Here is a 27,912-nt window from a genome sequence, read left to right as displayed (position 1 = left end):
GCCACGCTTGCAGTGGCTGAGGAACACACCAGAAGCAGCACATAATAACCATTACCTGCTTTGTGATGACTGGCCATGCACAGCAACAGAACTGGCTGTGTTCAACAGAGGTGGCGTGAAGTAATAACATATTTGAGTTGCTTTAGTAGCTACTCAAAGCAAAACCCCTGGCTTTAAAGGAGTGTATAATCTCATAAAGCAGTGATGCCCTTTAATCCACGTGAGAGCCAAAGTGCTGAGAGCTCTGGTGTTTCAGAAAAACTCACAAGCAGTTATTCCAGCTGAGGCTATCAGAAAGCATTTGGAGGATGTTACAGCCTGGCCCAAGCCTTGGGGATTAAACCTGGGGCCTTGCACATTCTGGACAAATGCTCTACCACTGGGCTACATCCCTATCCCTATAGAGCTTGGCTCAGCCTTGGGCACTATCAGAAGGTGGCAGAAGTTTTAGTATGTGGTGGGACCTGATGAAAGGAAGTTAAGTCTTTGGGAACAAATGCTTGAAAGGGATCCTGGGACCCTGGCCACTCCCCTTCTCTTTACTGCCTAGCTGTCTTTAGGTGAGGGACCCCTTTACCTTATGCTCTTATATACACAAGAGCAAATGGCCAAATACGCATGACCTGAAACTTTCAAAACTCTGAGTGAAAATTAACTGCTCCCCACATCTTATACTGGGTATTTTGTCATAGCTAGACAGCAGGCCAGGGGAGGGAACAGAGTATAAACACGGGCCCTGTGCGTGGGGAAGGTGACACAGACGGTGCATGCACAGGCAACACCAACAGTGACGAATGTGAAGTGCCAATGCCCTCACGCTTGTCGGCTAGATCCCCACTACAGTTTCCACACTGAAGCCACATTCACTGAGTTTCGGTATCGAAAGAAGCCATGTCAATATAACTATGATCTAATACTATAAATCCCAACACAGAAAAAAGTGTCCCCTTATAAAAACATAAGGAATACATTGTTATCTGCATCTGTGAGAAAGAGTTGCATATCCCAGGCTAGCTTCTAAGTCGTTATCTTGGAATGTCATCCTCTCTCCACCTCCAAGTGCTGGGAATACAAACACGCACCATGCCCACCTTTGTTCTGTGCTAGGATCAGTGCGCTGGCACGAGCTGAGCCCTCTTGGTTCCACCAGAGCTCCAGCCCAGCCTGCCCCTGAACTCGGAGATCCAACTCGGCAGACTCTGCCTCCCACTGCTGGGTTTAATGAGGTGCACCACCATGCCCTACAAGATGTTGTTTTGTGTATGATGTGTGTGTGTGCTCATGAATGTGGGCACCTATGGAGGACAGAGGACACAAGATGCCCTGTAACAGGAATGAGTTAAAGGTGGTTTTAAGTGCCAACATGGATGCTAGACACAAAAGTCAGGTCCTCTCCAGGAACAGTGCGTGCATGACCTCGTCCTCATGAGAGGTGAGCCACTTCTCCAGGCCTCACCGTTCATATCTCATTAGCTGCATGAGATATGCAAGTACTAGGCAATTCCAACATCGATCTCCTCAACATTACTGCCTGCCTTCAATTTCATGTACATGGCTCACCAACCAGGGAACCTTCCGGCAAAACCACCTCCTTGTAATCATGTTTCTATAAATCTGTAGATCTCTGACATGAAACCATACATTATTTCCAAGCACACTCAACTCCTTATAATATGCCACATTGTTATACAGCACATTTCAACTTACGGTCGGGGAGCTGAACTTCTCTGTACCGGACGAGCTGACTCGGAAGGAGAGGTTTGGTGTGAGCATGCTCAACAAGGGTGTCTTCTACCATCTGCATAACTCCTAATGCAGCCTGGAGGAAGGGGGATACCATAGTGTATTATAAAAAAAAACACACGCACATCCTGTCTTATGAAAATCAAAACCGCACACTGGATAGCCCCTTACAGTAAGAAAAATATATGATCATAAAAATTTTAAATGTTGAATTCACTTAACCCTATCCAAATAGATAAAAACTGAGTTTGTAAACCAATAGGTAGTAGTGGAAAGAAACAGAAATCCAACCATCCGCCTCATACTGACACAGGGAATGAAGACCTTTCTAAAGATGGAGAGGTACTGGGAAGGAAAAGCTAGCTCCATGCCAGTGACCTTGACCACAGAAACTGAACAGAAGATATAAACCTTACCGTGGACTATGAATTAAACTACCCTGAGCAAGTATCTGACCTTGGGCATAGCATTTTGGAGGCCATGTGTGGAGTGACAGAGAGTCCAGGCCCTTGAGGCATGCTGTCACAGAAATTTTGTAGCGTTCTCTGTGTGCTATGAACTAGGCTTGTGATTTGCAGAACAGAGAAAATACATTTTCATAAAGTATCTAGTATGCAGAGTCGGGGCTTGAATGCAGGTCCTGATTTTTGTGTTCTGTGAGCCTACGCCACATAGGGTAATCAGTTCCGTTTCTTCTCTGACTATATAGGCCAGGCCCGGAGCAGAGACAGCCACAAGCCTTCGTTGACTATCGTGATTCTATTTTTTGCATGTCCTTCCTACCCGCTTCCACAGAGAAAGCTGAGTGAGTTCTAATGTGTTTAGCACTGCGCTGGTTAAGTCTTCAGACAGAACAGAGGAAATAGTCTCTGCAGTGACCCACAAGAATCTGCTAGAACTTCAGCTCCCACCTGCTTTGTTATGTTCCCATGGAGAAGTGCTTCAATGTGCAGCCGTGACAGCAGCTCAGGTATGAAGGCCTTAAGTCGGGGGAGGGTGACATCTGAAAAACAGCAAGAAATAGGGAGGTGTGCAGATATATTTAAAAATAAGCAAAGCTTTGTATTTGAAATAATTTCAGATTTACAGACTTGTAAAAATACTAGTGTTCCTTTATACCCTTCACCCTGTTTGATCTAATATTGTCATCTTTTAGTAACCTTAGTATGATTATCGAAGGCACTGTTTTTATCAAGGTTCTTCTGATCAAACCCAAGGCCTTGTGTATACACTAGGCAAGCACTCCATCACTCACTTGCATTCCCGGCTGATACATACTGTTAGCTAGAGTACAGGCTTTCTTTGGATTTAGATTTTTGTTGTCTGTTTTTTGAAACAGGGTCTCACTGTGATCCCTGGCTGGCCTAGAACTTGCGAAGTAGACCAGGCTGTCCGTGAACTCACCAGCATCTACCAGTCTCTGCACCGGAGTGTTGGGATTAGGGTGTGTCCCATCAATCTTGGTCCTAGACTTCATTTTTACACCAATGTTCTTTGTTCAGGATCTAATCTATATTCCTACACTGCAATTACCTGTCATACAGCTTTACGGTCTGTCTCTCACTGAAGACAGCTCCTCAGAACTCGTTTATCTAAGGTCTTCTCAAGGTCATATTACATGTGTGTACTAGCAGGGAGATGCACTGGGAAGGCAATGTGCATCAAATGTGTACACTGGAATGCCGAAGCACTGAATATGTTACCACAAATGGTTTGGCTAAGGTGGTGTCTGCCATGTGCTTTCATTGCAAATGTTCTACTCTGGGTAACATCGGAGTGACTTATATATGTTCCACAAGCAACTTGGAAGTGCCCATCACCAAAGACGACCAAAGCCAAATTTCTATTATAATTAATAAACACCTGTTTTGGGGAAAATTTTGAGGCTATATAAATACAGATTTCCCTCAAAAATTTTAAATTAAAAATTCATTACATTTTCATTCATTACTATTCATTCATTCATTCATTCATTCATCCATCCATCCATCCATCCAGTGTGTGTGGTGACCTAGGGTGGAGAGTAGCAGCTCATGCGTGTGGTGGTGTTTAATGTGGGGGCAAAGGACAACACATAGAAGTCAGTTCTCTCCATACGGGACTCCAACTTGTCATCAGGCTTTGTGGCAAGCACGTTCACCCTTCGAGTAATCTCACTGACTGGATTTCCTTCAAATTTTTTAGCATCTGGAGGTGGGCACTCCTGTGGCAATTGTTATTACTGTATCCCAACAGTAATTTTCCTACTTCTCCCATTTCTTTTCTATTCCTTCTTGATAGGCCAAGTGATTTACGGATAGTATCTTTCAATTAGAATGTATGTGCAACTAAATTTTAAAGGCTATGCATACACATACACACACACACACACACACACACACACACACACACACACACACACCCTTGCAGCCTTATCTAAGTCTAAAGTCTTATTTAAAGTCACTGATGTACAAGTCGCTGCAGAACGGGAGCATGGTCCACCCCCACTGTGTTGCCTTGGGAATCCTTTCTCTCACACTCACCTGCTCCATCCCCACTGAAATCATCTTTCTTCTTGTGCGTCTCAACCCTGACCCTGATCCAGAAACTCTTCTAGCGGACCGCTGCTTAGTCGATAGGCAGGGCTGGGTGTGTGAACAGTGGGTAAATGCAATGGGACCATACTGAGTCGTGAGGCTCTTGCTACCTCAGACAATGGGATGACTAGAGTCAGGGTAGAAAATTAAGTGGAAGAGGCTCACCATCGAGGGCTTCTTTTAACTCATCTTTAGTCCAGGCCACTTCGGTCATCAGCAAGCGGAGGTAATACATGGCATGCTGGTGAGGCTGCTCAGCCCGGAAGTTATTAAGAGAGCGCATATACTAGGGAGGGGAAACACAGGTTCATTAATTTTCAAAGTTGACTTAGCATGACGTATACCTGGAATGCAGGGATATTTTCTTCTTTCTCTTCTGTATAGTTAAGAGCAAAGCCTGTCCTTCTCCGATTCTTAAACTAAAGGACATGCATTTTCATTGCCCAGGCCATACCTTTACCTCTAACATGCATCTAAATGCCTTCACCTTGCAAGCTCCAGAAGGTAATCCCCAGTCTGCAGGGGATCCTCGGATACTGTACATCATCAAAGTCTCCATAAGCAAGGAACATGTGAGTGGCTCCTGGATGCTCAACTGAAAACCCTTCCAGGAGGCAGCCCTCTGTCTGAGAACTGTAAGGAGTCTCTCACTGGCGTTTCCCCCAGAGCCAGAACTGCAGCTATCGGGGGCTTGGAAGCTGGCAGTCAGGTGTATGACGAGTGGGCTGGGCTTTCTGAGTAGACACAGGATTCAGCAAAGATGGCGTGAGGTAACTGCACCAGGGTCATGAATGCTTTTGTAGCCTCTCTCCATTATTAGTAATTTTTATAATATGACAATGTAGGGGCTGGGAGATGGCTCAGTGGCTAAGAGCACTGCCTGCTTTTCCAGAGGACCAGGGTTCAATTCCCAGCACCAACGTGGAAGTTCACACCTGTCTGTAACTGCAGTTCAAGGGACCCAACACCCTCACATAGACATATATGCAGACAAAACACCAATGCCCTTGAAATAAAAATAAATAAATACTTCTAAAAAATATGGCAATATAAGTGTATTAATGAAAATTATAAAAGCATGCTATAAGACTTACCGCCTCTTTGATAATTTCAAATCTTTTTTTATCAATCTCAAAAGTAGCCATTTTTTCAGTGATCTTCTTTAGCAAAATTGGCTGTTTGTCATTGTAACCTTTCACTGAGAGCTACAGAAAAAGGTAAAGGTATTAAAATTTTCAATAGCTTAATCTTTGATTTTAAAGTTTGATTTTAAAAACACTTTGAAAGAATCCCAATACTAGGTATATGAAGTGGAAAATAAAATAAGGAACTGAATAAACTTAATCTAACACTAATCGTCTTTTCCCAGATAACACAGTAGGTAAACTCCCCTGACGTCTAACCTACCATATCGTAACGTTCATGTTTGCACACCACCAAACTTAACTACAGAATGCTTTGTAAGTTTTGTCTTTTTTTTTTTAGGTGGTGGAGACTCAACTCCCAGGCTATGCTAAGTACGTTTAACCATGGAGTAACACTCAGCCCTAAATGTTGTCTTAAGAAAGACTCTCTAATGAATAGCTTAACTAATACTTTTATGGATGTAGTAAAGAGGCAAAATATCCCAGGAGACCGTTACCTAGTCAGCTATTAGATATATTCCAAACTGTTCAGAAATATTTAAATAATCACCTCTGGCTGGAAGTAAGTGGGAGGTGAGGCAGCTCCATGTCTGAAGCTAGTCTGGTTTGCTCAGCCGGCTCCAGGTCACACGGCAAGACCCCATCTCAACTTCCTGCCCCCTCTAAGGGAAAATCCACCATCTCTTTGAAAACGTCAGGCAGCTCTAACTTTATCCCATAGCCTACTGCTGCTATCATTCTGTGCTATCCAACAAGGAGCCACAGTCCTAACTACCTGCTTACTCTATGAGTTCTGCTGATGCTCTAAAACGCCAATGGCAAATATAAATTTGTAGGGAAAATATACTGTATGTACTGTGAGGATTTTCGCCTGACAATCATTTACTTTAACAGCCTCAGAAAGCCTCACATCGAAGAGCACAGAGGAGGACAGGCTGTGTGTGATTCCCTCTCTGTGTGTCGCACCCGGAACAGCACAGGATCTGCTGCAAGAACTACCCTGTGAGGTTCCTGACAGGCAGGAGCCATAGCTGGAGCAAAGATTCCTGACCACAGAAAACATGCCGTGGTCCATATGAACCAAGGCTGTCAGGAAGCCAGTCTGGTCACAAGTACACGCTAACATGCTGTGAAAAGGCACCAGGGAAAAACAGACTAGACAATTACTTTTATACTTGTGGCTAATTTTGACCTTTGAGTCTCAGCCTGCGGAATCTGAGAATGGTTAGACTGAATCTATTCTCATATATAAAACAACAGCTACCTGAAAAATAATTCTGGTAAAAATAAAAAGAGACACAGTGGAAAATAAATGCAATTTTCAAAGCTTTTGTGTAAGATTTGGGACATGCTCTCCTCTCAGCCTTGACTAAACAAGCGCTTTCCAAACCGGTGGGAACGAACGTGTGCCATTAAATGGACATAGTTTTGGAACTAGATATTATCAAGGGTAGGATATACATATAACGCATGTAAAACAGTTGATGAAACATGCCACGGAATAAACTGCCAGGTGGATCTGAACACAGGAACTCTCTGCTACTGTCCATAGAAACAAAGATGCTGATGACGTACAGTAAGCATCCAGCACCGCCATAGTAACAAATAGATTTTACTTAGAAGTTGAAAAGGACTCAAATACGTGGGAAGAAAAACATGCTTTTAAGATTAGTATGTTAAACATCTCAAGCAAAACATGCACATACATGTAGTACACATACATGTGCACAAGATGCACTGAGTTTTCCCACTCATTTATTAGTAGGCTAATGCTAGTTTGAACCCTTCGGTCATTTAAAAGGTTCCAGGAAGAAAATCATCAACCTTCCTGTGTAAAGATGCAGAAGTTAATCGTTCTCCCAAGCTCTACAGAAAGCTTCTACAGTGTGTTGCCTTTTCTCTGGCTTGTATTTTACTTACAAGTATTGCATTCATTCCTGATGCAAGGGCATAGCTCAGACCTGACAGGCGTGCTGCATATGTATACTCTTTTAAGTCATCCTTCAGTAACCTGACAAACAGGTATGTCATGTTGCAATGGAGAGGGTCGGCATAAATGTAGCGACTAACAGAAAGGAAAACAGGAGAGATGCTTTGATACCTCGGTGCGGCGTGACAAGGAAGAAACATGACCGAAGAGCATGGATATGCAGCCTCGTGGTCTGACTCGAGCCTACCGAAGACCGGACTTCATTCTGTGTTTCTGAAGCGCAAGATTTCAGATACAGAATGGGCTCGAGAGCTAAACCTAAACTGGGCACAGTTTTGATTGAGGAGAAAAATATGACATTCCAATGAAAGAGGTTTTTTGAAAAAAAAAATCAAGGAAACTCTGCATACTATGAACGGTACACAGTGGAATGTTAGGATAAGAGCTAACTTAAAAATGAAATGAAGAGAAGATAGGATAAGCAATAAAGGTTTTTTTTAAAAGAAATTAAACTCATACCCACAATTTAAAATGCTTCCATCAAATCAATATAAAAAGGTTGATGAGTGGAAGGCTCTACGACATGGGTACTTACATACATCCCATAGATGGTATTTTGGAGGTCATAGCTCAGGCCTGCTAGCTCTGCTGCATATGCATACTCGTTGAGTGAGTCTTTGAGAAGCTCAAGGTACAAATAGGCCATGTTACAGTGCAAGGGGTCCACATAAGCAAACGGGCTAGAAGAAAACGTTGACATAAAAGAGCTGATTTATTACTTCCCAATGAGCTGCGGCCTTTGAGACAGGTGAAGAAACTCAATAATAGTTTATATGATTTCCCCAAGGACGTGGCTGAATTCTTCAGTCTGTTTCTTTTTGTTGCAAGGAGAAAAAGGTCTAAGAGAGGGGATGTCAGACATATCTATGCGCTTGCACTGGTGACAGTGAAGTGGGAACTGATGGTCTCAGGTGGTGTAGGACTGTCAAGGGGAGGCAGGAACGGTAAACCAGGGCTGTCCTTCAGCTGCTGGGAGGGGGCATGACTGCGGGCTACGGCGGGCTGCGGTCATAGCATCTGCATGTGCTTGCTCTTGGAGTACAGAAATGTGAGACTAGGAAAGTCGTGCACGCTAACTGTATGAAGATTAGCTAGAACACAACTGGAATATCAGTAAAGTTCATCATATAACCGCAGACAGAATTAGAAAAAAAAATTGCAACAGGAAAATATTTACATGCGAGTGTATGAAAAGAGAAGAAGCAAATCATAGCATAACAGCTAAACAGAAGCAGATATCAACTTTCCATCTCTCAGACAGGAGACTGTTTCCGCCTGGGTACCTGGGTTGGCAGCAGAACTTGGGATTCGCACAGAAAGGTAAACAACCCACTTAGTTGACTATATAACACTGTTACCTTTATCAGCACCAAGGAAAGAGCCACAAATTCAATGATATGTTATTATACATTTTCTATGGTGTTCCTCTCTAGACCCAGATAAGGAGAAACTCAAGCAAAGCCCCTGAGTACTCAGGGTTGGAGCTAACTGGGAGAAAGAAGTAATGAGCTTAAATCCTCTATACCAGGTAGTGACCGGGTTAGTGAATAATAATGGCCAGGGAACAAAAATTACCCCATTAGATAAATAACCAGGCCATGGTGATAAAAGGGCCAGATGGGCCTGTCCCTAAAGCAAGCAGGGGCAAGCCTCGGGGAAGATCTGGCAGACACAACGTTCCTGACTGCTGCTCCAGACCCAAGGAACGTGCTTTCTTCTATATTTAGAGCAGCTTGATACTGCTCTACAGCGCACACTGGTGTGGGGAGAATGCCAACTGCTCTATCCGATCTAATAATAAAGCAAAAGCAATGACACAGAAAATTGCTTCAGCACTTACGAGGTTAAAGCCAACGAAGAGAAATAGAAATGGATGTTGCCACACATCTGTCTATTCTATAGCTCGCACCTGCCCCTGCCTCCTGACTGCTGGCATTAAAGGCGTGCGTCACCACGTGCAACTTACAATCTCTATTCAGAGGTATGTATGATAAGGTCAGCAGTAATTCTCTAGGGGAAAGTAGGTCAGGGGAAGGAGATAAGTCTGTGGGAAGCAGACATTTTCAGTTTCAGAAACTGTGCTGAGCAGATCAGAGGAGAAAGGATAAAGAGTTTCTTAAAAGGTATTGTGAAGAAATTAACAATTATAGTCACAGCAATCAAGGAGAAAATGGGGACAAGCAGCTTGTCGTGGCTCACCCCTGTAACCTTAGCACTCAGGAGGCTAAGGCAGGAGGATCATTATGAATCAGAGATCAGTACTGGGGTTCATGTTGAGTTCCTGGTCAGTCTGGCTAGAATGAGACTTTGCCTCAAAAAGCAAACCCAAGGAATAGGTCAGAGGTCAGGAATGCCTGCTGCTCTTGCAGAGAACCCAAGTTCAGTTCCCAGCCATCCACGCCAGGTGGCCCCCCAACCACATATAACTGTAGGTTCAGAGGATCCAACACCTCACTGGGCTCCGAGTTACCTACATGCATGTGTGTATTCGCATATACAGACATATACACATACATAGACAAAAGTAAGGAAAATTTAAAAAAACACAAACCAACCAGGCAAACAAAGAGTTCGCTCCCACTACCCAAGAAATTATGACTAGGTTAGAAAATATGTACATCTAATAGCGTGGAACAGTGCGCATATCCCTATAATCTTAACATACTTACTTGTGAAAATTATCAACTTTATATTTAGATATTTTCCTTTTTAAGACATTTAAAGTTATCTCTTTATGTCTTGACATTTGAAAAATGTAAAACTCAAAGAAGCTTTTTATCATATTGAACACTGTTACATGATAAATTCATTTTTAAAAGAACACTGAAATTTAGAAATATAACATTACCGTATGACTTGGGTGTGTACGTCTGTAATCCCAACACTAGGGGTAAGGCAGGAGAACAGTCTGCCTGTGTGTCTGCTATATTATTTGAAAGTATCCTAAAATTTAGCAGTTTAAAACCACTAACATTTGACCATGAAATACACACATTCCGAACACTGGGAACGCGAGAGCTCAGGTCAGTAATCCTGGTTCAAAGTCTTTAATGAGATGACAGTTAAGGTGTTCTCTGGGCTTTGGTCCTCAGAAGGTTTAACTAGAACTTGAAGATTCTTCCATAAATTCAATTTTGTAATTATTAGAAGGCTCCATACATGGAACTCTCTAAGAGGCAAACGTCATTACATGAGAAAACCCTATCTTCTTCTTTTCCCTCTATATATAAACACACTCATGTGTACCTTTACAAACATATACACATGTATTTACTCATTCACACTTGTACACATCCCTGGGCACAGACACATGCAGGCTTATCGCCGGGAAAGTTTCAGGAATTGAAAAAAAATGAACCAAGAAAAACATTCCAATCGCGACTTCTTTCCTTAATGAAGCTTCTGGATAAATCTATAACTCCTTCAGATTCCCAAGTCCTGATGACTAAGAAGCGTCTCCTACTAAAAGCTAAACATGAATCGCTTTGACTAAAGGGTATTATACTCATTTATGCCAAGAAGAATGGACTTTGGTTCTCAGCAATTCTTTACATTCTTTTCTTGGCTAGGAGAAATTTAATTCTCATTATTTCAAGATATGGATGCTTAAGAACAGAAAACTCAACAAAAATATAACTGTTGATTTTTTAAAGTTGTTTGGCTAGATTAAATTACATACCTGAAAAATTCAAAGTTGAGACAAGCTTTTGGCAAGAAAAACTTATCATCTTGTTTGAACCACAGCTTACTCATGGCTGTATCCTGGGACAGAGAAAGAGTTGGTTAGGAAAACAGACACTTTCCATAAAAGTGCCCACCCAGAGCAATCTTTAAGTTGAGAGGCAAAGCTCATTGTTGTGAAGGCTGCTGCCCACAGCCTTGAAGCATTCAGGCTAGCGGGCAGAACAGAGAAGACTGCCAGCCCCGGTGACAAAGAGCCGTCAGTCCTCTATAGGGAGCTAAGAGCATGGTGGGGGGACAGATGGGAGACATCAGTACCAACTGCTCTGCCAGTCTTTCTGGATGCTGGGGGCCCTTTCAGGTCAGCGTGTCAGCCAGACTCTAAGGCAGCAGTTCTCTATGCTCAACTGTGGGCTGTGAGCCCTTTGTGTGTGGGGTGTCACACACCAGATGTTTGCATTATTCACAACAGCAGTAACGTTAAAGTTATGAAGTAGCAATGAAATGATTTATGGTTGGGGTCACCAACTAAAATAAAGGGAGGGTTGCAGCATCAGCAGTGTGAGAACCACTGGTCTATGGTGATGGGCAAACACTGCTGGCTGGGATTCACACCCTTGTATAGTCTGGCTCTCCTCAGGGTTAGTGTGCTTAACTAACAAGAATGACCGACAACTCAACAGCATTCTGTCCACGAGATTTAATGCCAAAGCTCTGGCCCCCGCCTTGGTCACTCACTTTCTCCTTTCAGTCAATCATCTGGGGAAAGCAAGCTGCCATGTCAAGCAGCTCTATGCAGTTGGGAAGTCTACATGTTAACCACAACATTGTACCTGGGAAAGAAATCTCCAGCCCTAGTTCAGCCTTCCCGAGACACAGCCACAGACAGCCCCGACCATAACCTCATTACGGAGCCTGAACCAGAACCCCAGCCTTCAGAAAGTATGTCTCTGTGGTTTTAACTGATTTGAAAATGATATTTGTGGTTTTGAAACTGGTAAGTTTTAGGATAATTTCTTATGCTGCAGTAGAGAGCACACAAAGATGAAGAATTTAATAATGCCTCAACTCATTTCACTCATTCTATACCAAGAATGCTCTCAAATGTTTATTTTCAACTTAGAAATCCTGTTAGGAGACATAAATGGTGTAATGTGCTCAGCACTATACTCTGAGAAAACATTTAAAAACAGCCCCAGCCAGGCATGGGGCACACCAGCAGTGCCAGCACTAGAAATGCTGCGGAGGACCAACAAGCTACGGTGAGCTAGCCTGAGCTACGGTGAGCTAGCCTGAGCTCCACAGCAAGGCCCTGCCTAAAACTACAAGCACTAGCACATGGCTTGGTGGTACAGCTCTCACTGAGAACGGAGTCAGTAAATAGCTCCTCCTATGCTTAACAGTTAAAATCCTCCTTTGCTAAACCATTAAAGTCATCTTAAAAGGAAGCCAGATGTCTCACTAATAACCTAGTTGCTTAAGATAAAGGAAATTCCATGTTCTTAAATGATGACACTAGGTCACCCGAAGACAAAATGACGAAGTCTTGAGTTTCAGATATAATCTTGAGTTTCATGTTGTAAGTTGAGACAAAGACCATGTTTTGATTTTTCTAAAACTTTATCCAATGTGTGGTGGCACAAACCCACTTCTTTATCAGGTCTCCAGTGGAAAGGAGAAGAGCCTGGACCCTTTCCATAGATTGATTAGAGTCCTGACTTCCTTTTTCTGTAGCAAAGCAACAAAGCAAACATCATGCTATGTTGTTCAGTTCTGGTTTTTTTGTCCTGTTGCATTTTTGACTTAATGTTATTTCTTGTATTTTTTTTTAAACAGTATTTCTACCATCTCTTAGGATGTGACGAATCCTAAAATAACAAATTTCCAAATGTAAGAAAATTATCTCTATTTCTCCATGTAATAGGTCTGGCTTTTGTTTATGACCACCGATTCTGTGGTATGGTAGCGTGTCCCTACAGACCAAGAGATTCAGGAGCTGAAGCGAGAGGCTCACTTGACCCTCAAGAGCTGGGTTACAGGAGAAAATACCACCACTGCCACCCCGCAGGTATAAACCAACCAACCAGCCAACTGCAGATTTAACACATTACCTTAATAAGAGCAGGGTACGGTGTTGCATCTTTTTCTAATGACAAAATCTCAAAATTTGTAGGAATAAATTCATTCTTTGTTGGAAGTTTAAATTTCCCATTCAGGTCAGCATTTTGCCATTTCTAGATGAATAATAAAATATACACACTTGAAAGCAATTTCTGATATAACTCCAGTTAAAAACATAGTCTTTGTGCCGAGGGTATACCCTGGTTTGGTCTATAGCATCACGCTGCATGGCTGACTTCTTGGCCAGCCAGGGCTAGATAATGAGAACTCCTCTAAAAACTAAAAATGAGTGAAGAAAGAAAGGAAAAGAGAGGGGGGGGGGACAGAGAGAGAGAGAGAGGGAGACAGACAGACAGAGAGAGAGAGAGAGAGAGGAGAGAGGGAGAGAGAGAGGGAAAGAGAGAGAGAGGGAGAGGGAGAGGGAGAGGGAGAGGGAGAGGGAGAGAGAGAGAGAGAGAGAGAGAGAGAGAGAGCAAACAAAAGTGGTGTCTTTGCTCACTATGTAAGCAAATCGGAAGGAACATTCTCCCATAGTATATAAAGGGGCTACAATCAGAATCTACTGAGGGATCTTCACGCAACTTGAGTTTATCTTTCCGGTACTAAGAGACTTTACATTCATCTATACATTTTTTTCTTTCTGCAGTTTCCAATCAGCTGCTTAAAGAAAAACCTGAGGGGGGGGCAACATTTGGAATGTAAATAAAATAAAATTTAATAATAAATATATAAAAAATCTGAATTAATGAAGCAAAGAGAACCTGCTGGGTTCACATCTGCTCTAGCTCTACATGGCAGCTCACAACTGTCTGTAACTCCAGTTCCAGATCTGAGGCCCTCATACATGCAGATAAAACACCAAATGCATATGAAACAAAAATTAAACTAAAGAAAAATTCATTACTTGTAATGTTTTCTGGTGCTTTTGAGTAATCCACAGCCAACAAGGAAATACAGAAAAAGATTCTATGAAGCTAAGCAAAGCCTCAACCACTGACAAATGTGGTAAAACGCACTCTAAACACAACTGCTTGGAAATAAATCACAATTCCCTTATGTTGACAACAAGTGTAACCAGACAATGAAGGCAAACATACTACCCAAAAGTGAAACGAGTGTGTACGCCAGCCAGGACCGCAGCAACGTGGCTAGCTCTCTGCAGCTTGTCTTTCACGGCCCCACTTCCTCACCCCTGCCTTCCTGGTGCTGTGCAACTCTGTTCACAACACTGCAGAGCTTGGATGAATGCACAGGAAGTGCCGGAGCGCATCACTTCATGGAGACTCTGCCCTCCAGCTCTCTACCCTCTCACTCTTCCCAGGACAGCAAGGACAGTGTGGAGCAGTACCTGCTGCACCCTGGACCTAGCCTCAGGATTGGGGGAGCCCTTGTACTCACGGTTCCCACCTCAGGCTGAGTCGCAGGTGACTTAATCCTACCTGAATGACGTCCTCTGGGATGGCTTCTTGCTTGTACTGGGTCCCATACCACTGCTCTGTGCGGTCGGTCTTCCCTTCAAATGATTTGGAAACTATTGCCACCCTAGAGACAGATGGGAAACACAAACAGAGACAAGGCCGTAAACCTATGTGTGATACACAGATCACATGTACAGGCTTTGACCAATAAAAATGTAGACAGTGTCCAAGAATGCGTTGAGCCATGTCCTAATTTGCTTTCTGTTGCTGTGATGAGACAAAAGCATGCTGGGAAAGAAAGGGTGTATTCCATTTCTTGCTCAGTCCTTCACTGAGGGATGTCAGGGACGGAATCAGAACCATGGAGAAATGCTCCTTACATGCTGGCTCCTCATGGCTCACTTGGCTTGCTTTTTAATCACAACTAACCACTGCTTACTGGGCTAGACACCCCACACCCACATCAACGGTAGTCAAGAAACCAGCCCACTGACTTGACTATAACCCCACCTGATAAAGGCATTTTCCCAATTGAGGTTCCCCTTTTTCAGATGACCCTCGCTTGTATCAAGTTGACAAAAAAACCACCTTGGACCTCTTTAAACCCAATCAACAGTCATCATGTGCACGGGCTTCTGAACATAGTCTCATTATTCTCTGTTCACAGCCCACTGATTTTTGTGCAAAAAGGGCGGCTACTGGAGAGATTTCGTCTAGGTATGTTATTCCCTAATTTAAAAGAACAGCTAGGGAAAAACATAGAACAAGGATGGGGATAGGGCGCTTGTGATCCCAGCTGAGGCGGGAGCATCATGAGCCGGAGGCCAGCCTTAGCTACATAGCTAGATTCTAACAGCAACAAAATCAGTTACTAAGAAATGGTCTTCACAGAAGTGTATTCCTTCCCTGGATAGCTCAGGGTTAGAGTTAACAGCCAACCGTTAACTTAAGAGTTAACAGCTAACCGTTACTAACTCAGAGTTAACATCTCACTGTTATTAACAGAGTTAATAGTAAGAATGTAGGTCCATTCAGTGCTCACACAGACTTCAGATGTGGCTGGAGGCACAGCTCGGTGTAGAATATATGCCTAGCAGATGTGAGACTATGGAGTCAATCCTTAGCACAGAATTAAAACATTAAGACGGTTCCTATCCCAACAAACCCAAAGCAACCTTTAAGAACTTGTCACGTGTCTGTTCTATGATATACACACACCACCCTTAACTCCCAAGACAGGTTTCTCTGTGTAGCCCTGGCTGTCCTGGAACTCACTCTGTACACCAAACTGGCCTCGAAATCAGAGATCCACCTGCCTCTGTCTCCTGAGTACTGGGATTAAAGGCTTGTGCCAACATCACCCAGCTCTGTTCTGTGTTCTTTTCCTACCATAAACTAACTCCAAATTTATCTACTCCATGCACAATGGTCCTCCTGCTGCTGGGGAAGAAGGGAACAAGGAGAAACTTCCATCTTCTGGCCTATTAAGAGCTATCTTTGAGGAGACACCAGAAATTACCTAGTCAAGAATTCAAATGGGGTACTCAAGGAACGTGATGTTCTGAATGAGAAACATCCTCTATAGTCTTGGGCATTGTATGCACGGACCCTGGTTGGTAGCCATGTTTGGGGAGGTGTAAGAAGTGTGGTCTTGCTGGATGAAGTATTTCACTAGGGGTGGGTTTGGAAACATTACAGGACAATGCTGTTTCTGGTTTGCTCTCTCTCCCCCACACTTGTGAGCTCACTGCTTCCCCGCTCCCACTGCCACACTGGCTGCCATGACGGTCTGTTCTGGAAGCATAAGCCAAATAAACTCTTCCTTCTGTAAGTTTCCTTGGACACAGCAATAGAAAAGTAACTAATGCAAGGTGGCAAAGCAGAGGCAGAGTGTCTAAAGACAGACTATTTCAAGAATCACTGGGCCGAAGAGACAGGTCAATGGTAGAGCACTTGCCTACCATGAAAGATGCTGTGGGTTTAATGTCGGGCACCATGGGGGATAAGTACAGAAGAGCAAAAAACTTTTATCAGAAAAATTCTGTACCATGAGAAAAATGTCCTAACAGTAAAACCTGCAGATGACTCACCGGACATTTTCTGGTCTGAGTTTATCAAGAACCATGTCTATCAAGTCGGGTCTAAATTCTTCCAGTAGATATTCAGCTGTGAGCACTCCATTTAGGGGATAATACTTTGAAAAAGGAAAGTATAAATGATTAATATTTGAAGACTATCACAGAGTTTATTAACATAATCAGATATATAATACAATACACTACATTTATTATTCCATATGCCCCTTCTTAGCAAGGTTCTGTTCCCTACCAACCTTTCTCCTTAGCAGTGCTAGGGACAAACCAGGGCCCTATGTATTACTAGGCAGACCTTCCTCAACTCTTCCTGGCCTGACCTGCCCCAGCATTAAGTCTCATCCGTGACGATTCTGCTTAGTACATGACCAGTCTTCATCTACACTCACATTACTGACACGAAGATGTTTTGGGTGAGGTGGGGAAGTCGGATCTTATTCTGTAGCCCAGGCTAGCCTGGAACTCAAAATCCTACCTCGACCCCCTACAAGCCTGAGCCACCGAACCTGGCTCTCATATTTCCTTTGAAGAAAAACTACAGTCTATCTGGTTAAAAATTGACAATGAAATACTGACACCTAGAGGATTTTTAATATACAGTGCACAAGCTTTTATAAACTATCCTCTCAAATATCTAGGAGTAAAAATCAAATATTTACAAAACTTTAGGAAGAAACGGATTATATTCTGGCTCCTGTATAAAACTATCATAGAAGTTTTTGTCATTGCTTTAATAAAAGTAATTTCTAAGATTCTGAGGTAAACTGATTCATTGTGAAAACGTTATTGGGCAGCTTTTCTAGATACTGCTTCAGGGACTGAGGGCAAAGGGCAGAAAGACACATGACTTCCCTGCTCTATGGGAACATGCACTGAACTGGCACAATAAACAAATGGTAGCATATTAATAATAGGTACTGTGAAGGAAATAAGAGAAGTTGGGGCAGGGGCATGGTTTCAGTTTGGGAGGCCAGGGAAGATCTTCCTGAAAGCCATCTATGTTAAGGAGATAAAACACCAGAGTTAAAACTCCACATACAATCAACAGCAAGTGCAAAAGGCACAAGGCCTAAGCAACTCAGTGAGAGTGTTTTAAAACAATAAAAACAAAGAGAGGCCTGGGGATGCAGCTCAGGTACAGCCCACTGAGCTCAGCCCGCTGACCTGTGAGGGGCCATGGGGTCAGTCACTCTTGCTGCAGTATAGAAGGGAGGGCGGTGTGTTTGGTGTGTGGGAACTAGACAGAAAGCTATGACATCTAGAGCAACATGGACCGGAAGGAGAGGCTGCAGAGTAGCTAGGAACGTGGCCTGACAACACAGCACCTCCAGGATTTCCTCCTAGGCCAAGGATGCTCTGGGTTTTACAACACTAAGGAAAAGACACTGGAGAATTTTAAACAGAGGAATGAAACTATCTGAATTTAGTTTTCAAAACCCACAGAGGGGCTAGAGGTACAGCTCAGCGTTAGAGTGCTGCCTAGTACGCCTTGTGTTTGATCCCAACACCACAAAATAAATGATTTTAAGGTGATGGCTTTAAAAAATATTATCAGTTAAGCTAGAAAAGCAAGCTATCGTGGAGAACGGAGGAGGAGACCGTGACAGTACCATGGTAAGAATAGCTCAAACTAAAGCAGTAACAAGGGGCACGGGGAAAGCAGATGATATAAAATGTTCACAGAGGGAGCACCTGACAGATGGCGGAGAACTGAAAGATGCAGCCAATAAGCAAAGCACCCACTGTGGTGGTGTGGATGAAAATGGCCGCCCACACAGGCTCATAGGAAGTAGCACTATTAAGAGGTGTGGCCTGGTGAGGTTTCAAATGCTCAAGCTAGGCCTAGGATATCGATAATGCACTAAACCTCTGAACTGTAAGCTGCCCCAATTAAATGGTTTCTTTTATAAGAGTTGCTGTGGTCACAGCAATAAATGTGTGACCATTAGCCCATGAAATGAAAATACTACAGAACGTAATCTTGAGGATAAAGAACAGTAACATTCTAAATTTATCCCATCATCAAAGGCTGTCTGATGCTTTTGTGAGTCTGAGGTTTTCTGAGTCCCAGTTTGTATCATCTGTGCGGTACTAAAAGCAACACAAAGGATCTAAAAGATTCTACGCAACACTGTGAACAGGAAAAACAACTTACGTGCAGTTTTCCCGCAATCTTAGATGTATAGCCCCGTGGTCTCTCTTTATCTTTAAACCTGAAAGCAACAGCATTCAAGTCCTAGAACAGAAAGTTAACCAAGTAGACATAATTATTCAGAGAGAACTCTTTAGTGTTTTACTTGACCTTTGTACTCCAACTTTACCATCATTACATTTCTGAAAACTGGCAGTAGTTGATTTAGGAATGTATAAGACATTTATCTTATTAAATTAAAACTTTTCAACATAGGCTTAAAATCAACAAGCAATTCTCAATGAAAATAAACAGATAATCTGAGAGGCCTCGAGTCTAAGCATGAGGCCCTCGGGAATTCATCACTTTGGGAGGCTGAAGCAGGAGGATCAGAAGCTCAAGCTGGCGTGGAGGGTACAGCAAAAGATATGTCTTCTCTGTCTTTCTTTTTAAAAGACTTTTACTGCTGACATTACCGAAACAGATAGTCAGGGAGTCAGAAAAAAAGAACCTTGTGAAATCTGAAACTTCCAGGATGATGACTCGGAGACCTGTTGCCACATTGGAAATTACTGTTGTAATTTCTACAGGTATAATTATACCTTAAATTTTTGCCACATTTGACAGGATAGTCACAGCCTGGGAATATAGCTCGGTGCTAGGGTACTTGCCTAACATGCACTAAGTCTAGCACTGGATCTACAGCAGCAGTGGGAAGAAGCTACCCAATCCAAAATACAGCTCAGAATTTTGATAGGTCTTTATGTTTAAAGTATTTCTTTAACCCATTTTTAATAGAAGCCTTTTAAAATTTGAAAGGTAGCTGGGCTATGGTGTCTCATGCCTTTAATCTCAACACTCTAGAGGCAGAGACAGGTGGATCTCTGAGTTCAAGGCCTGCCTGATCTACAGAGCAAGTTCCAGACAGCCAGGACTGCATAGAGAAACCCTGTCATCGTCATCATCATCATCATCATCATCATCATCATCATCATCATCATCATCATCATCATCATCATCATCATCATCATACAATAATAAAGTTTGAAAGACATTTTCTGTTTTATATATTTTTAAAAAGCCAGATATAATGGTCTAAGCCTTTAATGCCAGCACTGGAGAGGAAGAGGCAGCCCTGTGGATTCGAGGCTAGCCAAGTTTACGTAGTGAGATGTAAACTGTCTTGGAAAAGGGGTGGGGTTGGGGTTTTCTATACATGTAATAAAATCACTTTGAAGAACACAATTATTAGACATGAAACAATTTATTGTTTCTCTTAGACTTTTATCACCAGATCTAAAATAACCTTTGGGCATTGTATGCACTTTGGGCAGGAAGTGACAAAAGCCCTGACGGGTGCTAGCTTTCCTCAAGAGGCAGCATGATACCTCACCCCAACCTCATACCCCAACTAACAAGTCCCACAGCAACAACTAAGCCTAAATTAAAAAACTATGCATTCCAACATTTTAGACTTCCATTAGGGAAAACCCAGAAGTTTGACTGGGCCTTAAATTGGTTGACATACGTTTGTTTTTGAAAAATAGATGCCTTAAGAAAGATTTTAGTGAAACAAAAGTACCTTGCACTCTTGGAAAACCCATTCTTGAGGTCCTTCTGCACGTAGCTTCTGAATGTATTGAAACATGTGCAGAATTATATCTTCAACATGTACTGGAAAAAAGGGGCACACTTATGAAAGCATTCAGTCCTTGAATCCTTCAAGCACGAGCTCAGTCCTATGGTAAGTCAGGTTAAATGGAGATAGTCCCTTTTAGAACAGGGAGAATCCTCATCTCCCTGAGCCTGGTTTTACATGTCCCACACATAGCCCTCTGGACACAGGAACACATGACAGAACACACATGGGGCAGTAAATGAAAAGCCACATATATACAAGATCAAGTGTTAAGGGAAAGGGTTATGACAAAGGCCAGGTTCCACGTGAAAAATACAATGGATAGAGCGTGTGAATTAAAGTGTGACAGCTTTTTCCTGCAGCATGAGAAATTAGAAAATAAATCAAATTAATACTTACATAACCCTTCTTCAGTTAAGTCCACATTAATAATAAAAAACATAAAACCTCGAGCTCCTTCCTTCTGTCCACCAACCAGGGTATTTACCCAGCCTGCAACATTCAAAGAAAAGAACAATATAATTAAATGTGTGGCTTTTCTTTCTTTTTTAAAAGATTTATTTTATACATGTGAGTACACTGTCACTGTCTTCAAACACACCAGAAGAGGGCGTCACATCCCATTACAGGTTGTGAGGCACCATGAGGTTGCTGGAAATTAAACTCAGGACCTCTGGAAGAACAGTTAATGCTCTTAATCGATGAGCTATCTCTCCAGCCCAAAAGTGTGGCTTTTCTTTATACACTGTACCCACACAAATAAATAAAAATTGTATTTATTACTGTTCGTGCATGGAGTGTATGTGAGTGGTACATGCACATTAGACTGCAAGGTGGAGCTCAAAGGACAACTTTGTAGAATCAATTCTGTGCTTCTAGCTTTACATGAGGTGCAGAGTTCAAACCCAGGTCATTCAGCTCTGATGGGGCATTATGCCAGCCCTGGCTTCTCTCATGACAAGAGATTTTTTTTTTTTAAAATGTTCATACCTGACCTAGGGATGCAGCTCAGCGGTAGAAGAAATGTTTGGTTCAAATACATGAAACTCTGGTTTCAATCCTGAACACCACACAGAATCCCTATATTTATTTAACATTTTAAAAATATTTATCTTATACATTTATGAGTATGTATATACACACATGTGTAAGTTATAGGCATCTATGAGCTGCTTCATGAGTGCTCGGGTGAAAACTCTAGTTCCCTGTTAAGGCTACAAGCACCGTAAGCCGTCTGTCCAGCTCCAACACTAAAGAATTTTATTTTGTGTACATGTGGGCACACATATGTACCACAGTGTGCAAGTAGAGGTCAGAGGACAACTCCTATAAGGTGACTGTCTCATTCCACCATGTAGGTCCCAGGATGTGAATTTAGATCATGAGTCTTGGTAGAGAGTACCTTTATAGGCTGAATCATGTCACTGGGCCCTGGGGTGGGATGGCTCTTTTCATCTTTAGTTCTTTTTCTATTTTCATGTGTGCTAATGTATGTCTGCATGTGTATGGGCATAGATACATGGATGCACATATGTTTAAGGGGCTACGGTTGATGTGCAATCATCCAGGATTGTTCCTATACCTGGATTATTCACTGAGGTAGGGTACTGCCTTCAAAGCCAGAGCTCTCTGATGTAACTAGTCTCCCTAGCCGGTTTGTTCTGGGGCAGCTAAAAAAAGAAAAAGAAAAAAAAAAGAAAAAAAGGACACAAGTGGACATGTGGGTTCTGGGGATCCAAACCTCAGTCCTCATGCTAGTGTGGCACTGAGCCATTTCTTCAGCCCCCAGAGTGTGTGTGTGTGTGTGTGTGTGTGTGTGTGTGTGTACCAATATCCATACCATTCATGTTAAGAAATTAAGAAATTAAAATTGACCTTGCAGAAAAAAATTATAAAAAATAATTAGCTCATAAAGCAAATTAATCCCAGACAAGAATTAGATGTATACAGTAGCACACAGTAGGTCCTGAGAGAGCTTTGAAAATCATTCCCTTCGTAGATTTTAAACCTTTCTGATCTAATGGATTGAAGTAGGTAAATAGACAATATGTAAAGATGTGGTTGGGGGAAAAATGCATCACTGGCTTTTCTTTATTGTTTTGAGACAGGTTTGGTGTGTAGCCTAGCCTGGTCCTGATGACAGACATAGCCCAGGCTGGCCTTGAACTGGTAATCTTCCTGTCTTGGCTTCAGAAAAGTGGGATTACAGGGATGTGCACTGAACGCTTTTACCTTTTTTTTTTTTTTTTAAGGATTATTTATTTATTTTATTATGTGAGTACGCTGTCGCTCTCTTCAGACACACCAAAAGACGGCATCAGATCTCATTACAGATGGTTGTGAGCCACCACGTGGTTGCTGGGAATTGAACTCAGGACCTCTGGAAGAACAGCCAGTGCTTTTAACCCACTGAGCCATCTCTCCAGCCCCAGCTTTTACCTTTTTAACCTCTTTATCATTTACAGCATGGGTGAGTATATGGCTCAAGAGTAAAGCACTTGCCCAGCATGTACAAACGTCTGGGTTCAATTCCAACACATATGATGATAACTTTTGAAACAGCTCACTATCATCGACCAATGAAAAGTGAGTAAAGATAACACATGGGGCAGTCGTGTCCATCCGGGACAGAGCAGTGGGAGAGTGAACTGAGCTTGAGTTCTTACAGGCAGTTTGGAGCACCAAATTAGGGATCCCTGAAGTGCCAGGTGGCCCCTAGGGAGCCGGCTTGAGCATGGGCTATAAGGTTAAGTCACTTTTTAATATTTACTGCAATACAGAGACACTTACCCTTTGACTTGAGTTCTGACAACAGGCTTCCAGGACCTTCGTGCCCAATTAGATGACCAAGATAATGACCAGGATTAGATTTGTAGTATTGCTGAAGGTCTGGTATGGGAAATGTCACATAAAGATTCCTAATATCCTTAATGGGTACTATTTTATAAAGTTGCTGGGGGGAAAAAAAAAGACATCACAAAAAATTTGTTTATATATATATATATATATATATATATATATATATATATATATATATATATAAAACTTCTACAGAATAAAATACTTACTACTCATGAAAACATACTAATTTTGGTTAATCAGCTGCCAGACAGCAAAGAAATGACCACAAACAAATAAAGGAATCGGATTCTCATTCAGTGCAATTGTTATATGGGCTAAGTGATCTGGGCTTGGTGCCCTAGATCTGCAGACTGCTTTGGTTACTTGCCTTCTGGCACTGATAATACTTTTAATAGCCTGCCAAGGTCACAGCTACCAAACTATTCTTAGCATGCAGAGACCAAAACATATTGCTGTATTTTCATTGATACACATTCCTAACACATATAAAATTGATTAGAGTGTCATGACAGTTATGTTCACAAATGAAAATAACAGAAATGTGTGTACTTACTTTAAGATGTTCTTCCTGGAAAGGGTGCTCAGGAAATTCAGGCAAAGGGACGTTTTTATTCTCTACTTCAGAGAATAACTTCACCACCAGATTAGTCAGGTCATCTAAAGATTCTACAAGAAACAGAGATAGGAAACAGAATTTAACCAATTAGAACTTGAAGCACAGACAGAAATTAAGGCCTTAGGACCTTCTGAAATGTCTTATGATTTAAGAAAAAAAAAAAAAAGAAAAGCCTGAAAAAATAAAATAAAAAGTCCCTGTATCCAATAAAGATGAAGCAGTCAGGAGTGTACCAGTGTCTACACAGCGTCAGAGGCTCCCGCACAAGCCTGAGAACTATGTCCCACTCAGTCCCTTCTGCTGTGTAGACTCCAAATATCCAGACAGTCTTAATGCATTACCTCATACACATATTATCCACATAGACTTTCTTGCAACAAAAATCAAACCAAATATCAAAGACAACAGGACACTAGCAGTGTTCCTGGATGGCTTGAAACTTGCTTTGTAGACCATACTGGCCTGGAATTCAGAGATCCACCTGCCTCTGCCTCCCAAGTGCTGGGAAGAAAGGTGTGTACCAACATAAGCAACTACCTAGCTGTATTTAGAAAAGTTTACACAGCTAGACAAAAGGCAGACCAGGCTTAATTGTTACATGGCAAGTGGGCTCAAAAGTGATAAAACATATTTGATGGAAGAGACGTCAGATGGCAACATGGAAGCAAATACCCATAATCCTAGCTGGCGGCCAACTCTGGAGGTTTGTGAATTCTACACCAGTCTGGGTTATGTATTATAAGTGTTAAAAGAATATCAGAGGACATCTTTGTGCACCAATGGAACAAAAAACTTGAAGCATGGTGGGTTGCCAACTGCTTTGTCAACATCAGGTCTTAAGGACAGTAAAGTCTTCTATCAAGTGTGCTGATGCTCTCTAGCATTTCTGCCATTAAAGCCTAAAACCACAATGAGGCCCCTTTTTTCTTTTAACATTTATTTATGAATATTTTGTCTACATGTATGTGTGTGCATCACATGCAAGCCTGGTGCCCATGGAAGTCAGAAAAGATCCCTTGGAACTGGAGTTATGGATACCCGTGAGCCACTGTGTGGGTGCTGGGAACCAAACTCTGGTCCCCTGCAAGAGAAACAAGTGTTCTTAAGCACTGAGCCATCTCTCCAGTCCCACAATGTAACTTTTTAAAGGTAAGACATCTGAATAATACTGCCCAGTGTGACGTTCCCACTAAGCTGAGAGCACCAGAGCCCAGGGAACTGCGTCTCCTCTGGCTCTGTGACGCTAGTACTTGGCAACTTCAGTGTCCACATTAGATCATTACTTATTTGTCAAATGTTTGGACAACAGTATTTGCTGCTACAACCAGAGGAACGGCTACAGCAAAGCCAGAGAACAATGTTTTTTGTTCCTTTGTAACAGAGACCCTTCCACATGGCTAGTCTTCCTCTTGTCCCCACAGGAAAAATGAATCAACTATTGATCAGTGGTAGTTCCTTCTCACATCTCCCCCAGACCCCTCAAGTCTCCTGGGCTTAGTGCAGAAGCCAGCTGTGTTGAAAGTGATGCTTCCTGATCAGGAAAATGGACTATCAGTCTATCACCTCCAGTAATGGAGAGCACTGAGGGCGGAGCACATGCTCTCATCTTAGCTGATGCCATTAGCACCTATCCAAAACAGACGACAGAAATCATGCCTTTTACCTAAGATACAAAACTGCGTTTATGATCCTACTTTCCAGGACTGAGTTCTGCGTATCAGTAATGGTGACTATTCTAGCCTATATACCTTTAGTAAGCAGTGTTACGGTTTAACTTACATTCACTTACATTTATTAGGTACATTCCTTTACATGTGTGTGAGTATGCTGCATGCAGAGGCCAGAAGAGAACCTTGCCCAGCTCCCATTGTCACGTCACAAATTCCATGTTAGATATTTAGACAAATGGGAAGAACTCGTCAGTTCACAGCCACAGGGCTAAGCAGGCAGTATACTTGGCCTCCCAAGTCAGGCTGCTGGACTTGACAAAGTGTGAGGTCTAATTGCCACATCACATTCACACACTTTTAGTATCTGTTATTCCATTTTGTCTTGTATCCAAACCAAATTTAATTTTAGGCCAGACTCTCATTTATGATAGCAACAGCTGGAAGGCAGGAGGAGCAGGAGCAGGAGGAGCAGGAGCAGGAGGAGCAGGAGGAGCAGTGGGAGGAGCAGGAGGAACAGGAGGAGCAGGGGGAGGAGGAGAAGCAGGAGGAACAGGAAGAACAGGGAGAGGAGGAGGAGGAGCAGGACAAGCAGGAGGAGCAGGAGGAGCAGGGGGGAGCAGGGGGAGGAGCAGGGGGGAGCAGGAGGAGAAGGAGGAGCAGGAGGAGGAGGAGGAACAGGAGCAGGAGGAGGAGCAGGGGGATGAGCAGGAAGAGGAGGAGGAGCAGGAGGAGCAGGGGGAGGAGCAGGAAGAGGAGGAGGAGCAGGGGGAACAGGGGGAGGAGCAGGAAGAGGAGGAGGAGCAGGGGGAACAGGGGGAGGAGCAGGAAGAGGAGGAGGAGCAGGGGGAGGAGCAGGAAAAGGAGGAGGAGCAGGGGGAGGAACAGGAAGAGGAGGAGGAGGAGCAGGGGGAGCAGGAGGAGCAGGAGGAGCAGGAAGAGGAGCAGGAAGAGGAGGAGGATGAGCAGGGGGAGCAGGAGGAGCAGGAGGAGCAGGAAGAGCAGGAAGAGGAGCAGGAAGAGGAGGAAGAGCAGGGGGAGGAGCAGGAAGAGGAGGAGGAGGAGCAGGGGGAGCAGGGGGAGCAGGAGGAGCAGGGGGAGGAGCAGGAAGAGAAGGAGGAGGAGCAGGGAGAGCAGGAGGAGCAGGGGAAGGAGCAGGAAGAGGAGGAGGAGCAGGGGGAGGAGGAGGAAGAGGAGCGACTACTACAAACTTGAGGCCAGGCTGCTCTGTGCAGTGTGATCCGGCCTTGAATAACAATAAAGGTAAATTGCCTTCAGAAGGACTAGGGCAACTGAAAGTGCTGTTTACCACCAGCAACATGGAACAGCAGCCACTCCCCAGTGAGGCAAAGATACAACTCAACCGTTTGACGGCAGCATGTGTGCTCACAGAACTACACCACAAAGGGGATGTCTGCTGCTGATACTTCTCTCTCCTGTCGTCTGTTTTCATGTCCTCTGCGGATTCTTGACTGCTCTAAGGTCAGCCTGGCACTCTCACCATGTACCCTTTCCTTGCTTTGACATGTTTAGAAAACACACTCGTAATCCACACGTTCTTCAGGTCTCCACTTAGAGCTGGCTAAACTTCTTTTTGGAAGACAGTTTGTTTAAGTAAAATTCCCATCTGTTGATCATTTTCAAAACTATGAGCAGATAAACGCCTGTACCTATGTACCTATGTCCCTCTAATACTTTGTAAATAGTCAAAATGGTTCAGAACAAGACCATCCCACTGATAACAAAACCACTCCACTGATGGTCTGAAGTTTTAAGCGGTTCTTACCTCGACCTAAAACACAAATCGCCATCAGATTGGATGAATAGTACGTAGAGTGAAATTTCAGGAGTTCTTCCCTTACATCGATGCCTTCTTGGTTCGGTCGAGTCTCTAGAGTATATTTGTTTCCTAAAAATGAATGAAAAGGTATTTCTTAGAAAAGGCAAAAATCTGTGAGCTTTATAGTTTCATTATTACTGACACTGAAATGAACTTAAAAAGCTAACGCATACATTAGCCAACTATGTTTGAACATGAACCGAATAAAACGATGGACAATACAGTAAAAATAGATCATTAATTTTATGTGTCTGTTTGTTTGAAGTAGTATCTCTATGTAGCTCTGGCTACCCTGGAATTCAATATGTAGACCAACCTTTGCCTTTGAGTGCTGGGGCTAAAAGCACACCATTAACTCTTTTCAAATAGAATTTTCCATAAAAAAAACTA

The 27,912-nt window shown here is 42.9% G+C and overlaps 1 protein-coding gene across 3 annotated transcripts in view; it reads right to left on the bottom strand.

Annotated features, from left to right (window-relative positions):
• The window catches only part of IDE (insulin degrading enzyme), a 76,217-nt gene that overhangs the window by 11,492 nt on the left and 36,813 nt on the right, over positions 1 to 27,912 (bottom strand). For 2 of the 3 annotated variants that reach the window (XM_080911215.1, XM_080911217.1), the window contains exons 5-19: positions 27,469 to 27,591; positions 23,953 to 24,065; positions 23,328 to 23,490; positions 20,937 to 21,029; positions 20,481 to 20,572; positions 18,923 to 19,003; positions 16,765 to 16,868; positions 14,696 to 14,798; positions 13,247 to 13,369; positions 11,134 to 11,216; positions 7,990 to 8,134; positions 5,414 to 5,524; positions 4,485 to 4,605; positions 2,655 to 2,746; positions 1,708 to 1,819 (exon numbers count right to left, since the gene is read on the bottom strand). In XM_080911215.1, coding sequence (XP_080767341.1) covers positions 1,708 to 1,819; positions 2,655 to 2,746; positions 4,485 to 4,605; positions 5,414 to 5,524; positions 7,990 to 8,134; positions 11,134 to 11,216; positions 13,247 to 13,369; positions 14,696 to 14,798; positions 16,765 to 16,868; positions 18,923 to 19,003; positions 20,481 to 20,572; positions 20,937 to 21,029; positions 23,328 to 23,490; positions 23,953 to 24,065; positions 27,469 to 27,591 — 1,659 coding nt within the window. Of the gene's footprint in view, positions 1 to 1,707; positions 1,820 to 2,654; positions 2,747 to 4,484; positions 4,606 to 5,413; positions 5,525 to 7,384; positions 7,530 to 7,989; positions 8,135 to 11,133; positions 11,217 to 13,246; positions 13,370 to 14,695; positions 14,799 to 16,764; positions 16,869 to 18,922; positions 19,004 to 20,480; positions 20,573 to 20,936; positions 21,030 to 23,327; positions 23,491 to 23,952; positions 24,066 to 27,468; positions 27,592 to 27,912 lie in introns of all 3 variants that reach the window. The other variant, XM_080911216.1, reaches the window with a different exon arrangement.

The sequence above is a fragment of the Micromys minutus genome (assembly GCF_963924665.1).
Source record: "Micromys minutus genome assembly, chromosome: 2".
Classification (NCBI taxonomy): Eukaryota; Metazoa; Chordata; class Mammalia; order Rodentia; family Muridae; genus Micromys; species Micromys minutus.
This window is presented reverse-complemented; position numbering and strand designations above follow the sequence as displayed.